Consider the following 16,005-nt stretch of genomic DNA (forward strand, 5'->3'; position numbering starts at 1 on the left):
ACATGACCAAACCATCTTAACCTATGCTCTCTCATTTTTGCATCAATTGGTGCCACACCTAGACTTCCCCTAATATACTCATTTCTAATTTTATCCTTCTTTGTCACTCCACTCATCCATCTGCCCAACATTCAGTTCCGTACATCATAGCCGGTCTTATGGCTGTTTTTTATAGAATTTTCCTTTCAGCTTCATTGGAATTTTTCTATCACACAACACACCACTCGCCTCTTTCCACTTCATCCATCCAGCCCTAATTCTACTGCATGCATCTCCATCTATTTCTCCATTACTCTGTAATACCGATTCTAGGTACTTAAAACTATTACTTTTCACAATCATTTCACCATCCAAAGATATCATTTTATTGGTAGTAACTCTATCTTTAAATGAACATTCCAAATACTCCGTTTTTTTTCCTACTAAGTTTTAAACCTTTTTCCTCCAGAGCTTGTCTACGCTGTTCCAATTTTTGTTCTAAATTTTTTTCACTATTTCCTATTAACACTACATCATCAGCATACATTAGGCACCATAGAATGCTAACCTGTAGTTTCGCTGTTATCTGGTCCAAAACTAATGAGAATAAATAAGGACTAAGCAGCGAGCCTTGGTGCAATCCTACTTTCACATGAAATTTATCAGTCTCTCCCACACCTGTCCTAACACTAGTCGTTACTTCCTCATACATATCTCTCACAATCTTTACATATTCGCCAGGGACTCATTTCTTATTGAGTGCTCACCACAGAATCTCTCGAGGAACTCTATCATATGCTTTCTCAAGATCAGTGAATACCATATGAGCGTTGGTCTCTTTATTCCTGTATTTTTCCATCATTTGCCTTACAATGAAAATTGCATCTGTTGTTGATCTGCCCTTCAAAAAGCCATATTGATTATATTTTCGGATATTTCGGTTTCTTCACGTATCCGTCTATCAATTACTCTCTCCCATATTTTTCATGGAGTGGCTTAGTCCTGTAGTTTGTACATTTTTGTATGTCTCCCTTGTTTTTGTAGACAGGTATTTTGGTTTGTAAACTGTGAAAGTTATTTAGGCAACTAATTCTAGCCAGAATTATTTCTATTTTAAAATTTCGTCCTTGATCAGAAAGTAACTCTAAAGGAACCCCGTATCTTGATACGACATGGTGTTATGAATGCTTCTGCTACTATAGTCGCTTCGTGATTAGGAAGGGGTGCAATTCCAGAGGCTATTTTGAAAAATAATTCATTGCGACATTGCGTTCAAAAGACTCTCCGAAATTCATGCTACTACGACTTCTTGTTCTAGGACCTTTTCTTCTTCTTCTTAGCCTTCTATCGTGTACGTTTGAACATAGGCCTCTCCCAACTCCTTCCATCGGCCTCTATCCTGAGCAACATATTTCCAAGTTGTTCTGACTACTCTTTTAATATCATCAACCCACCTCATCTGTGGTCTTCTTCTCGGTCGTTTACTTTGGTAAGGTCTCCAATGTTGTATTGTTGCATTTCAACGTTGGTCTTTGTGTCTAGCAGTGTGGCCTGCGAAGCTCCATTTAAGTTTGGCAACTTTTGGTGCTATATCCTCGACTTTTGTTTTTGATCTTACCCAGCCGTTCCTCATTTTATCTGACAGTCATATACCTAACCTTGCTCTTTCCATTGCTCGTTTTTTTTTGTGGCTAGTTTAGTCATATTTGCCTTGGTTAGGGTCCATGTTTGACATCCATATGTCATGATAGAAAGGATGCACTGGTTGAACACTTTGTTCCTCAAGTATTGGGGTATTTGGCGGTTCTTAAGTGTCCAACTAAGCTTTCCAAATCCTGCCCATGTTAGTCTTGCTCTCCTAGTAATTTCCTCACTTTGGTTCTCTTTGTCAAGTTTCAGGATTTGGCCTAGGTAGATATAGTCCTGGTTTTTGCCTAGGACCTTTTCTACCGTTACGTAAATCACATTTCTTACACCAATCTTCTAAATTTTGTTAAATCTGTCTAGAACTCTGGTAAGTATTCTATTGACTCCAAAATATCCTCAAAAAATGTTGCTATAAAGTTCTTGAAACACACTTTTACAGTGTGATTTTAACTGTACGAATTGTTGAACCATCGGAACTTTTCCACTTCACATGTAATCGACCTTTGGAACAATATAGAGATTCCCATTGAGCTCAGTATGCCTTTATAGTTCCACTATATTTGGTTTTTACTGACAAATAGGTCTTACTCCATTTTAAAACTATTCTCGTATGACTTCTAAGTTATTATATTTCTTTTGACTCTTTTAAGGTTTTCCATGGAAGTCTGACCATTATCCTGTTCCTATTTAGGTGTAGTCCATCTGGAGACTTGCTTCTTCGATTACATTTTCTATTTCTTTATGCTGGCACTGACTTTGAACGTTTGAACGTGTAATTGGTTCAAAACATTTTGGAATTCTTGTAATTCTTCATTGAACACATTCTTCTCCTTTACTAATTTCTCGCATTTGTATTTCCGGTCGGATTGTGTAGTTTGTGTATTATTTCGAGTTACCTTACACTCCTCTTACAAAATTGACACCTGTTTTCTTAACTTTTCTATTTCATTTTTATAGTTGCTTCTTCAAATGAGCAACTTCAGATTCCAGAATATATTTTTCCTTTCTGTTGGCAGTTATGGGAAATAGATTTCTTAGAGACCTATTATTTCTACTAGGATTTTGTGATAAGCTTCTGGTTGTTGATCTAGCCGACTTTCTATCTCATTTTTTGGATTTTCTTTCTTTGCCCGGGATCGGCTTCTGCAATTTTTTTACAAATTTCCTATTCTTCCGCAATTAAAACATCTTCTGATGACCCCCAACGCGATAAAAGACCCCCTGAGCTGGTAATACGTCTGGTGGCTGAGCTATAGCGCCCTTAGTCCCGGATTAATTGGATGTATAATAAAATACCTTCATTCTCACTATACTTATATTTGAACTTCAACAGTTCGATTTAAACATAACAACGGTGTATGTGTGAATAATAACAATGTCACTACTTGAAGCGTTTTACATGTCTGCTCTAATGGGATCAAGGATACGATTAACTATATAGATACTTTGGGTCGAAATGGGGCTAGTAGAAGGAACAGACACATAAAGCTTCATGCATACGGCAGCTCATTTTTTGTGCGTTGGCAGGTCGTGGAATCGTTAGGGGGGGGGGTAAGAGGGTTTAAAGAAGACTAACTAGATAACCAAATAAGCAAAGGATACTTACACAGACCTGAGGACCTTCCTACTATTTAAAGAAATTTGGAGGCCGTTTGAAAAATACTCAAATTCACATATCGAGTACTTACTGGACATATTCCATACTTTTGGGAACCAAATTGGGGGACATTCATCTTAGATTCCTCGTTGGGTCAAACTGGGCTATTATTGACCATGCTATGGCTTCTAAGCCATTTCTTTTTCTTTACTCTAAAACTTATTTCACTTGTATTAGACATCTGGTTAATAATTTTTTTAAAAAGAGGTTACAGAAATAAAAATAGGTATATTTTACAATGTTTATTCAAACCTTTAGACCTTATTATTTTTACTTTGAGAATAAACATATTCTCAAACAAGAAATGAATAAATAAAACAAATATATGATTTTACAATTCTTAACCTTATTTTTAGCAGTGTATCTCTAAAAAAAATTTGACTTATGGCTGTCAAAAGTCACTGCCATTTTATTTACTTTACATAAAACTTTCCATTAGTTACATACCATGTTGAAAGCAAACTATTTAAATATTTAAAACCTTTACCAAATTTATATCCACTTGGAATTTAATCAAAATAAACATTATTTCATACCTTTATTTTTAAAAACAAAATCCATCGTCACATGTCACACTTGGAACTTAACCAAAATTTTCCATCCAAAAAGGGGAGACATTCAAATTTCAAACCAAACAGGAAACAGGATAAGTTGATACCAAATAAAATATCAATCTGGGCACTTCAATACAGGAATTCTTACAGGAACAGGAACAAATCCATAACATCATCATAAAAATAGCAACAGCTACACAAAAGACAGGAACCACGCACTTTTCTACCGGCAAACCAAACTGCATCACATGAATTTATCCAACGTAATGCTGTGAAACTTTGCAATAATATTGCTTAATGTTTACTGGACAAAATGCAAGTCCTTTTCTTCATTTATCATAACGAAAAAAGCCATTTTAAACCGGTAAAGTGCGTTTCTTTGTGAGTTCTAGCGAAAAGGTCTTCACCTTTCAAACATGCTTTTAGTTTTTAGAACTCTTGCATCGTCACGTCTCTCTCGCGTCAAACCGATCATTCTTTCGGCTGAAAACATTACCAATCGGCGGAGAGAAACTACAGGATATTTAAAATCTAATCCAATAATATCATAGTATTTTTCGCGCTTAAAAGAAAGGGAAAAATACCAACACTTTTCAAGGATTCATTCTAACGTTTTTCAATGTTGCGAAATACTGAAATATTTCCAACAGGAGCGGTTTAGGAAATTTTAATGATATATAAACTCGCACAATAAATTAGAAAAATAAATATTTTTCTTGGGATAGGATATAAAATTAATGGATACTATTTACAAAATATTGTAACAGAAATTTGTAATGCTACATACTAACGTATTATTTCTTCATCGCGTGACTTATCGATTGATCTGAATGGGTCGTCGCTTCTTCTTGTTGGTTTATATATACAATACTAAATCACAACATACATAGTTCGTTAGCAGTCAATGTCGATCATATGTACTCTAATATAAACTATATTATTATATTTTATTTCGTAGAAGTTCTGTTCAGTGCTAAGGGTTAACATACCACGTTACACCCCAACGAGCCGACGACCTCAAAAGAATTGTGACTAATTGGATAGCAGAGGTGCAGAAGAGAAGAAGATTGAAATATTTGGAGACGACCTATGTTCAACAATGAACAAATCAGAGCTGGTTGATGAGGTTGTTAGTTATTTGCGGAAGTGACTTCCTCATTTTATCAAAATCTAATTTCTTTTAATTTCAGCCGCTTCATAGTCCTGGGCTGAGATTAGTGATCCATTTAGCATTTTGTGATGTATTCAGAGAGTTTGTTGCATTTAAACATCATGTAGTCAATCGATAGATGCACTTATATCAATTTGTTCCAGAAAATCTTTAGGTGATTGGGTCAAAAATGACCCAAAATTACTATATTCTGTTTTTCTAGCATGTGTAAATAGGTAGATTATCTACCTGTGAAATTATCTAAAGGTATTGTTTAAAAAGAAATAAAACTATAAAGTAAGTAAATAATATAAATTTATTTTCAACATAAATAGGTCTAATCTTATACTATATTCTTTACAATACAAAAAACATACATTTTTATATCACAGCCTCTTTTAGCACACAGAAAAGTATAAAAAAATATATAACCTACAACACAAAAAAGAATTTCAATTTTCCTGTCAATATCTCCAACTCAAAAATAATTTAAAAACAATAACCAAAATTTTGATTACCTGATCTACAGTTGCCATCAAATTATTGCAGAAACCATATTTTAAGCTTACTACAAAGTCATTTGTATTTAAGTGATGTGGTTAAGTTTCCGGCACAGGTAGAAAGTAATAAATGTTAATCTATTGTACGTTTCATTATACCTGCTATTCAGTAGGTATGTTCACCTCTCGAAACTTAATGACAGCACTCAAATACAAACGACTTTGTAACACGCTTAAGGTAAGGTGTTCTGTAGTAATTTATTGGCAACTATACTTGTTACTTTAATTCATTTCCGTACAAACTCAAATTCTTCCCTTGTAGGCTTAAAATATAAACCGAATGAACACAACATGTATAAAAATCAAATTTTCCAAAAAACAACTTGACAAATACAAATCAGGGTGAATAACCCAACAAATTGACAAATTTTCTTATAAAACAATGGCATCGTGCCATCCAAAAGGAATTTTCAAACATCCTTTATACAAATACAAATAGAAAAGGCAGTTTTCTTAACGAAAACTTTATCCAAATAAAAGTTTTTATCTAATTTAAAGAGATCAGATATTGCAAAAATATTAAAAATGATCCCGAGAATGTGTTTATAATATACAAAATATTCAGTATTAGAGAGATATAAATTATTTTTCTTTAACAAAATCCACGATGAAAAAAATTTCCTGTAGCTGGCTGTATGCAATTAATTACAGAAAATAGTAAAATCCTTTATAAAAAGCATACTTTATTTAAAAATCTCTTAAAGGGCTACATCACAGAACTTTTTCAATCAAAAGAGTTCATCATCAGTGTAGTTAACAGGATTTTAACATGCTTTTGTAACCCACGTGTTCAGGGAAGTCCTGTGGTGCTTATAGGTATCCAGGAATATTTTAAGCATCATTTTCAATTTAATATAACAATGCAAACGTTCTATAATTGTATCTCATTTAAAGGACTATTTAAATTATATAACCCATATATTTTTGCTGGCTCAAGTATGTTAAATACCTGTCAACAGCACTGGAGATGAACTTTTTAGATCGAAAACGTTCTCTGTTGTAACCCTTTAAGGGATTTTTGAAGTTATACTTCTTTAGGCGCGATTGAGAGTAAAATTTCATAATTCTGCGCGCATGCGCACACAGACAGTATGGTATAAACGTTATACGGGATCTGATTGGGTGTTAAAATCATCTGTCAATAATTGTTCAATATGGAGATTTTGGATAAACAAATTAATGTTGTGTATATTAGTTTTTATTGTTGTGATGGCAGACAAAAATGCAAGTTTATAATATTGTAGTGACTTTTTAAATAGTTTTTAAAAGCGACAGGTACGTAATAATTGTAAACCTTTCAGTATCCTACTAAAAAATTTCATAGGTAGGAGCTACCTATTTGGAAAATTTAAAAAGAACCTACTAAAATAGTATGTAATGCTTTGATTTACATAATTTGATTACCATCAAAATTTTTATCAACATTCACCTAATATATTGTTTTCTTACTCTATGTTGTGTTGTATTCTAATATTTCTTTCAATTCTAAATAATTTCAATTCAAAATCAAAATAATTTGGTTAAATTCAGAACCGTCAGAAGTTTAATCCGTTTAGTTAGTTGATCTTCGCACATGATGACACATGGTCTCCGTGGGTAAAAGTTTAAGGTGAATGAATTTCAATACTAACTGCGCTGATAAGCTGGTTCGAACCCCAATGGAAACTTTTATTTTTTTTTTATTTTTTTTTATACATTTTATGATTGTAAGTTTATTATATATTTTTTTTTCAGAAAATACGTATTTAGTTAAAAATTTTCCCTACATTTTTCAGAAATCATTTGTGGCATTTTTCAATGTGTTTGTTTGTGTGTCTTTTATTCTTTTATTATTTTAATTTTTGGCACTGTTTTAATAAAAAATTTTGAGAAGTAGTAAGTATTAAAGTTAGTTTAATATTTAAATAAAATATAAATAATCTGTTTAAAGTATATTAATTTGGTTGAAATCATATAATAGAAGTATAACTTCTTACGTGCATACAAAGTACACACACAGTCTTTTTTAAATAAATTATACCTTTTATAAAAGATTTTACTAATTTTTTGATATCTTTAACGTCATAGAACAATTTGGTCTAATTAATTAATTTTGGTAGTTAATTAAGTATATTACAACAAAGGCTGCCGCAAATTGCATGTAGTTTAAGATGTTACTACACTCCGTGTAAACGTAATCTAGCAAATTTGTGAATAAATTACAATTTTAATTTAAAAAACGGTAAAATTGTAGTTAATTTTTCATTAAATATAGTACATAACTTAAAAAATCCACAAGAAATCAATTTCATAACCATATAGTGATCTAAATATAAAAATATAATAGGTATGTGAAATAACATTTAAAAAAAATGTATTATATTCTACCCAAAGATTGATGATTCATTACCAGTTTTAGATCCATCAGTGAACAACATTAAGTCCCCATTAATATTTATACGAACTAGGTAAGTGGAATGGTCAGACATGCACGCTAAGTCGCGTTCCAGACCCGTCGTCTGGAAAAAGAGGGGGTGAGTTTAGTCGGTAGGCGGCATCGGCACGCGGTGAAGCGTGTCGGACTGAATCCGACACACCTGGGACACCTTCCCAGAGGGTCTTTTGAAGATTCTCACCTCTCAAAAAATGGAAGTGGAATGAACTATGGTACAGAAAATGTAAAATGCCACACACATCCTATCCCATTGGAATGTGCAAAACGATATGAAGCAGGAACTCATTGGTCAACTGAGGATTGAACCAAAAGATATCGGAACTATCAATAAGAAAACTGTTGGCCTTAAAAATTACAGATGATTTATTAGAGTTTAATGGAAAAAACAAGGTATAGTACAAAGTGCCTAACAAAAGTCTTACCATCAAGTGTCAGAAGACTAAAAAGAAGAAGGGGAAGATCAGTTTGTCATCATTATAGGTGGATTCTGTCTTCCTTTTCATAAAACCGAATATATTGTTTTATTTTTTTGATAATTTTAAAGTATTTTTTATTAATTTACGTGTTTTTCTTGTTTTAAGCTTTTTTGTATCAATAAAGATGATTTTTTTCGTGCCAAGTACATACTTGAAATTAAGTAATTTTTGTATCTATTTTATATGTTATAAAAACATTCTCTAATTCTCTTGTAGGTATACATACTATACTTATAGTACAAACATCTGATATAGGGCTTTTCATTCACAGTCATTTGTTTCGAGCTTCTGTCATATTTCATATAATCCGTGTATATTAATAGTATATACGGATTATACAACATATGACAGAAGCTCGAAACAAATGACAATCGATGAAAAGCCCTATTATACAAATATAAAATTTACTATTGAATACTTTTGATATAGTTCACATCTTTTCCGTTTTTTCAATAATAATTGTTGAAAAACTGGTCTTAAAGGTATATGTAAACAGCGAATAAAACTCTGCAGGAGACACTCAGTGTCTAAAAATCTAATGTACCATACAAAAACATCTACAACGATTCGTTGTGTTACAAAAGAGAAAAAACAGTTTTTGTACAATACAACACGGGCACAGTATAATGTTAAAGAATCAGTAAAGTCACTGCGCGAAAATCCTTTTTTCCATATGTTCTTTGGTGACGGTGCATCAAAAATTTTGGTCCTTCGTGCCGGATGACATCTGATTTTCATGAATTTTTTGAGGTTATGTTTGACGAAGTTCCCATGACTTTACTTGAATCAGATAAGAATGTCTATGGTTTATTTTACTACTATATTTTCTTATTATTGATATTATTATATGCTGTGAATGTGATGTAATTTTTGTCTTAAATCAGTAAAATGGAATAAAATTCTTGCAACAACGTGCAGTTTTCTCCTAGTTCTTTGCGTATTCAAAATTTTGTCCCAGTGGGTTGCAAAATTACTTACTTATTCCGTGGCGTTACAATCCTTCGTGGGTTTTAACCAACTCAACAACATGCTTCCACTCTTCTCTATCTTGAGCAGCCTCTTGTACAGGATTTATATTAGCATCCAAAAAATTAAGAACAACTCATATCGTTTTAATTTTTAAAGGTCCTACACAAACATTATTGTTTATAGTAGAATAACTAGGTGACATTGATCTCACAATGTACGGCACTCGTTTCGAGAACGCCCTAGTCAGCTATTTTGATATTACTAATATTTCACGGTCGATTCGGTGTCGGCAATCATAATAAAAACAATTACGAGTTTATTTATAGATACGGAGAAAGTATTGCAAATCATTCTTTATTCTTTATTCAGTATTTTGACATCAAGTAGTTAGAGTATAGACTTTGCCCACCAACTCGTTACTGGTATAGTTAATGTTGATAAATAAATATATATCTGGTAATAGTGTTCGACTTAATCAACCTTATCATATGGGGTATCTACCCGCGCCACCTTACTCTATCCAATTCCCCACGCCTATAGCTTTCAGGTCTCCTACTATATTATCTCGCCACCGGAGTAGAGGGCGTCCACGTGGTTTTCTTCTAGTTGGGACTTCTATACCAGCCTTGCTTTTCTTTGGTCACAATGTCTTCTGAGTTGTCCTGGCCATTGGAGTCTTCTGAACTTTATCTTTTTTATTATGTTGGTGTCTGGGTAAAGTTCTTCGAGTTCTTTGTTTGTTCTTCTCCTATATTGTCCTGCTGCTTCATGCACCACATGCCCAAAGATCTTCCTTAGGATTTTTCTTTCCCAAACACGTAGTCTCTCTTCGTTTGCCTTTGTTATCGTCCACGTTTCGCTTCCATACACCACAACGGGTCGTATTATTGTTTTATTTACTTTTATCTTTGTACGATGGATTGTAAAATTGGAACTGTCAAAATTCGAGAGTAAATTAACTGACTCTTTAGCATTAAACTGTGACACGGTCCTCATTCTTGATAACAGTATTTAAACTACACAAATATTCATAGTAACAGAGATGCGACTCTTTTCTAGATATCTAAATACAAAAATGCACCAAAAAGGGGTTCCAAGTGCATCTCTGTTTTAAAGAGAAAATTCAGGAGACCTAAATCCTCCGGTATCTAGAGTTACAAACTTTCTATCAAAATTTCTGCCAATTTCAAAGTGTCAGTTCCTTATTATCAGTCGAATTGTCTCCTATATTTTCGTAATACAAAAAAGTTGTAGAGTATTTTAAATTAATCAATGAAATGATTTCATAGGTTCCCAAATAATTCTAAAAAAATAAATAAACAGTAAATTTTGTGGAAGAACATAACATTTTTGATAATTTTCACCTTACTAAAAGAATATATTTGATCTACGGGTATGTACTTTAATCTATAATTACTTTGAAAGATAATTTTTTATTGGGTGTAGGGGTATGGTTTGAAAAATTTGAAATTTTCGATTTTTTAGCATACAGCATGTTAAATATCCCTAGCTTCGACTCGCTTTGCTTCAGCTTCGCGTCAGTGCGCTTGAGTGTAGTGAGAAACGTTTAACAACTGTTCCCATTCTCTTTTGTAAATAATTACTCCACGATTCAAAAACATATTCTGGTGTGCATCACTTTATGATTTGACGGACAAAAAGAAATTGAAAATAAAAATGTCAAAACTTTAAACAGTTTTTCTCAAAACTGCTTTCGACACTGTAATTCAAAAACTACTAGACCGATCCACCTGAAATTTTGTATAGATTTTCTTTAGACATTTCGTGAGGTAACGCTGTCGAGATATTTTTTGTTTTAGGCTTATTTTTTGTTGATAATGATAAATATGTTGATTTTCACCCCTTTTTACACAAAATTTAGTTATTTTGACTTCTGAATGATAACAAAAACTCAAAAATCGTTAGAACTAAAAAACTCAACAGCGTTACCTCGAGAAAAATCCATTTTTTTGAGGTATCTTTAAAAATTTGCCACCGTTTGCCCATTTTCAATATTTTGTCTTGAAATTTTTTTTTAATATTCCTTGCATTGTTTTAAATGTTTATTTAATTGAAAAATAGAATAATTCTACCATAGTTTCAAAAAAATTCCACAAAAATGAGCTTGAATTTTTTTTTATTTTAAACCATACTCTCCCCCTTAAGGCAATTTTAACTGCCTTTTGGACACATTACTGTAGAAATCATTTCATCATTAAAATAAAATTTCCAAAAACTTCATTTTAGTGCCTAAAGTGACGCCATTTTATGCCAGAAAAACGTCAAATTTATGATCCAAATTCAATTCTATAATAGATGGTATAGATGACAGATGTGGAAAGTACATTTTTTTTTTCAAAAATGAGTTATGTACACAGAGTTTACACTTCTACTATTTTTTTTGGGAATAAGCCACAATTTTACTTTAAACTACGTTTATTTTGACGTTTAGATTTCCACTTCGGAAATTGTTCTGAAAATAAAAAAAAAACATTAATAAACGTATTATTAACAGAAGCTAAAAAGAAGGCTTCAGTTTTGATAATTAAATATTTTTCCATTTTCATTTGGTTCTACTTCTTATCATATATTTTTCTTTTTAAAAAGTGGTACACAAAACATTATAAACAGCTGGATGTGGAATATACAATAAAGTAGTGCACAAAAGTGGTAAGTGCTTACCTATAGGTAATTAATCCTATATTAAACATTCGAAATGATACGAGTCTTTATTTTCTGAATATGAGTTCTCAAAATTTACTAAAATTCAATAAGCTATCCAAGAGATGGAAACATTAGTTGACATCGATGTCGTCATCAGCAACATAGAGATGGCTATTTCGTTCAGCTTTTGAATATTTTTTAATAACATTTACTTGTATAATCGCTAAAATTATTCATTAATTTAATTAATAGGGTTACGTTTTCACTATCTATGTATTCAGTGATTACAATAAATTATATACTATACAGTAAAAAGTAATAATTGAGATAAGAGAAAAATCGATAAAGTGATTTTAATAATATACTGTTACTATGGAACGAGTAGGTAAATGTTAAATATTTTTAACAACTAAAGTCGTTGTTTACATGCCCTGCATCGCTTATTGAAATTTAGTATAGACACTCAAACTTTAAAATTGCTGTACTGAAAAATTTGCTTTAACGCACATACCACATCTGTCTTCTATACCATCGAATAATGTTTAAAGTAGCCTAAATGGCGCTTTTTTACATACAAAAACCTAAAAAAAATACCACATTTCGCATATGCGCTATCACCAAAGTTCATTCTTCTTACATACTATAATATCAGAGCCCCTTATAAAACTAAGAAGCTGCCAAAGTCTTCAAGCCTCAGAAAAATAATCAACGAGATTCCAGCTCTTCGCTAGCGGTGGGTCATAGAGACACCGTGGCCGTGAAGTTCTGCCTCCTTCTGAGTATCCTCGCCTTATAAAGGTCTGATTTGTGGCAGACTACGACGGTTCCTCCTTGGTTCGTGACTGGTGCTTTGTTGCAGTTGCCGATTAAGGTGCCGAGCATTTTCGTGACGGAGAACTTTCTCGTTTTTTGGGTGCGCAGGGCTGAGCGACACTCGTTTAGGATTGTGTCGAATGCTGAGTAGATTTCTGCTGAGTTTTCCGCTACTGATACTTCGTGGAATTGACAGTTGCTTTGGATCGCTAACGTGCGACCCTCCACTTCCTCGACCTGTAACAAAGAAAAAAACTTTTAGCATATACATAATAAATAATTGATTTAATTGATTTACTATTAATATTTAAACTGTAAGGTTCCAAGAACTTTTTATATTTTAAATAATTTGTTGGATAAAGGTGCCGAGGGCATTAAGATACTTACGGAATTATTCAACTTAATCTACGAAAGCGGAAAAATTCCTAGAGATTGGCTTAAATCCTCATTTGTTATACTACCAAAAAAACACAGAGCCACAAAATGCAGCGACTATCGCACCATCAGCCTAATGAGTCATGCACTGACAATTTTTCTCAGAATAATTCATCAAAGAACGTATAGAAAAATAGAGGACATAATCTCAAGTACTCAATTCGGTTTTTGCTGTGGCCTTGGAACGCGTGATGCACTCTGCAACCCAAGTTTTAATCCAAAGATGCAGAGATGTAAATAATAACGTTTTCATGTGCGCGATTGATTTTGAAAAGGCTTTTGATAAAGTTCGCCATGAAAAAATGCTACATATTCTCAAGACTTCAGATCTGGACGGTAAGAACATTATAATCATTGCAAATTTGTATTGGGTTCAGGCTGTATGTGTTAGGGTTGGGAATCAGTGCTCTGAAGAAGTAAAAATCAACCGTGTGGAGTTCGACAAGGCTGTATATTGTCACCACTGTTGTTTAATCTTTACGCTGAAACAATCTTAATTGAAGTGTTGAAAAACGCAAAAGAGACAGGACTAATTGAACATCTGCAAGCGTTATTGAACTGAATAGTGGCGATCTGTGTGATATATGGACTCAAATAAAACGCAAGAACAACAAAGTTTATGGTTATTAGTAAACAGGCGACCGTAAATATTAATAACTATAACGTAACAATTGATAATGAAAGCTGGAACCCTACTACAAAAATAAAAAGTAGAATTGCCAAAGCAAGAACAAGTTTTATGAAATTTAAGAAAATCTTTGCAGTCAAATGACTTTGCAGTCATGATCTCAATTTAGAACTTCGCATAAAAATGATTCGATGTTATATATTCTCAGTACTACCTACTTTACGGGGTTGATGCATGGACCCTGACAACATCGCTTTTGAAGAACTTAGAAGCAGTTGAGATATAGGTCTACCGCCGTATTCTAAGTTGAAAGAGAAGAGTCATAAACGAAAGGGTTTTGCAATGTTTGAATAAAAGTTATAAAGTAGTAAACACGATTAAAAGGTGTAAATTGGAATACTTTGGTCATATAATGCGTCACCCAGAAAAATATGACATACTTCACCTTGTCGTGCAAGACAAAATAATGGGAAAAAGAAGTGTGGGCCGCCGTACAACTTCTTGGCTTAAAAACCTACGCCAATGGTTTGGAAAAACTAGCACTGAACTATTTCATGCGGCTGTAAATAAGACAATGATTGTTAATATGCTGGGCAACATAAGAGCCAACGATCGGCAAGAAGTTTCGGTACCTTAAGAAGAAAAAGAAAAAGTTGGATAAACTGTACGTTTTCGAAGAATGTTTCACATACCGTTTTTGAACTAATAGTTTATCATCAGTGCTCCTAACAGGTTTTACATGCTTCGGCCACCAAAATATAGGGGTGAAAACCCTTTAAATATTATAAAGTTGTAGAAAATTCAAATTTTTATATAAAATTATGTGTGATGTTTAAAATATTCCTAGATTTTACATCAGGCAACGTAGAACTCCGCACAACATGTGGGTTGCTAGTCCAGAGGGGCAGAACTAGTAAGCTCACATTACAGACTCTAAATAGCAACTTCAGTTGCTAGCTTGAAGTTGCTTCTAATTTAAGGAATAGAAAATGGGCTGCATACATAAAAAGGGAAACAAAAAGACCCCAATAATTATTATAATCACCTCTTTAAATTTATTTGCAATAATCATCTCAGTTTAGAACTAATACAAAGAATGGTTCAGTACTATAGTTGGTCTGTAGTTTTGTATGGTGCAAAATTGTGGACACTAAAAGCATGAACAGAATTAAAGTATTAGAAATTTGGATTCATAGATAGACGCTGAAGATACCTTGGACAGCAAGAAAAACTAATATGGACATACTAAGGAGGGACAACAAAGATAGTCAATTTCTAAAGGAAAATGTCGGGTCTAGGACGTTTCATCGCCGCCGTTTCGATGCCGCCGTTTCGATGCCGCCAGTTCGATGCCGATGCCGGCCGATTCATCGCCAGTCAATTAATCGCTATCTGATATATTTCCGAATTTTCGACAGTTACAATTATTAGTTATTTTTAGTATTAATTAGGAATTCTAGGAAATGCGAGATATGACGGCGATGAAATGGACTGGCGATGAACCGGCGGCATCGAAACGGCCGGCGATGAACCGGCGGCATCGAAACGTCCCATTCCGAAAATGTCTTATCTGAGACATAAATATAGTGAAGGGGAATCAATATTGTATACTAAAACTAATCCTTAAAGGCAAAATAGAAGGCCATAGAAGTATAGGAAGCAAACAAGTGAAACAAGTCTCTTGATTAAAAAACATTCATGAATGGACTCAAACATGACTCGTATATCAATTATTGTGGGACAATAATTGTCTTTCTGTAATAATTATTATTCCATGCAGAAGATCGAGAAGTCTTCGGATAATTCTGATACGGCACGTGAAAAAGAGGAAGATATTCTCATTAATATTAAAAAGAAAGTGGTAACATTCTAGAGGAATGCGTTAAAAATAGTCCAACTCTTTGTCCTAAATCTTCTTAGAAACCATTAGCATACCGAAGTGAAATCAAAAAGTGAATCGAACATCAATATTTCGTTTAGGGAAATTACAATCATTACAAAACAGAGTAAAACGACGACGGAGATAATAAATTGGCGGG

At 33.2% G+C, this 16,005-nt stretch overlaps 1 protein-coding gene across 1 annotated transcript in view; it reads right to left on the reverse strand.

The window, feature by feature from the left end:
* Positions 1-5,285: 5,285 nt before the first annotated feature.
* The window catches only part of LOC114325430 (ras-related and estrogen-regulated growth inhibitor-like protein), an 89,990-nt gene continuing 79,270 nt past the window's right edge, over positions 5,286-16,005 (reverse strand). The window contains exon 5 of the mRNA XM_028273503.2: positions 5,286-13,140. Within this exon, the coding sequence (XP_028129304.2) occupies positions 12,829-13,140 (312 nt within the window). The 3' untranslated portion in view covers positions 5,286-12,828. The remainder of the gene's footprint in view (positions 13,141-16,005) is intronic.

The sequence above is a fragment of the Diabrotica virgifera genome, chromosome 4, assembly GCF_917563875.1.
Source record: "Diabrotica virgifera virgifera chromosome 4, PGI_DIABVI_V3a".
NCBI lineage: Eukaryota > Metazoa > Arthropoda > Insecta > Coleoptera > Chrysomelidae > Diabrotica > Diabrotica virgifera.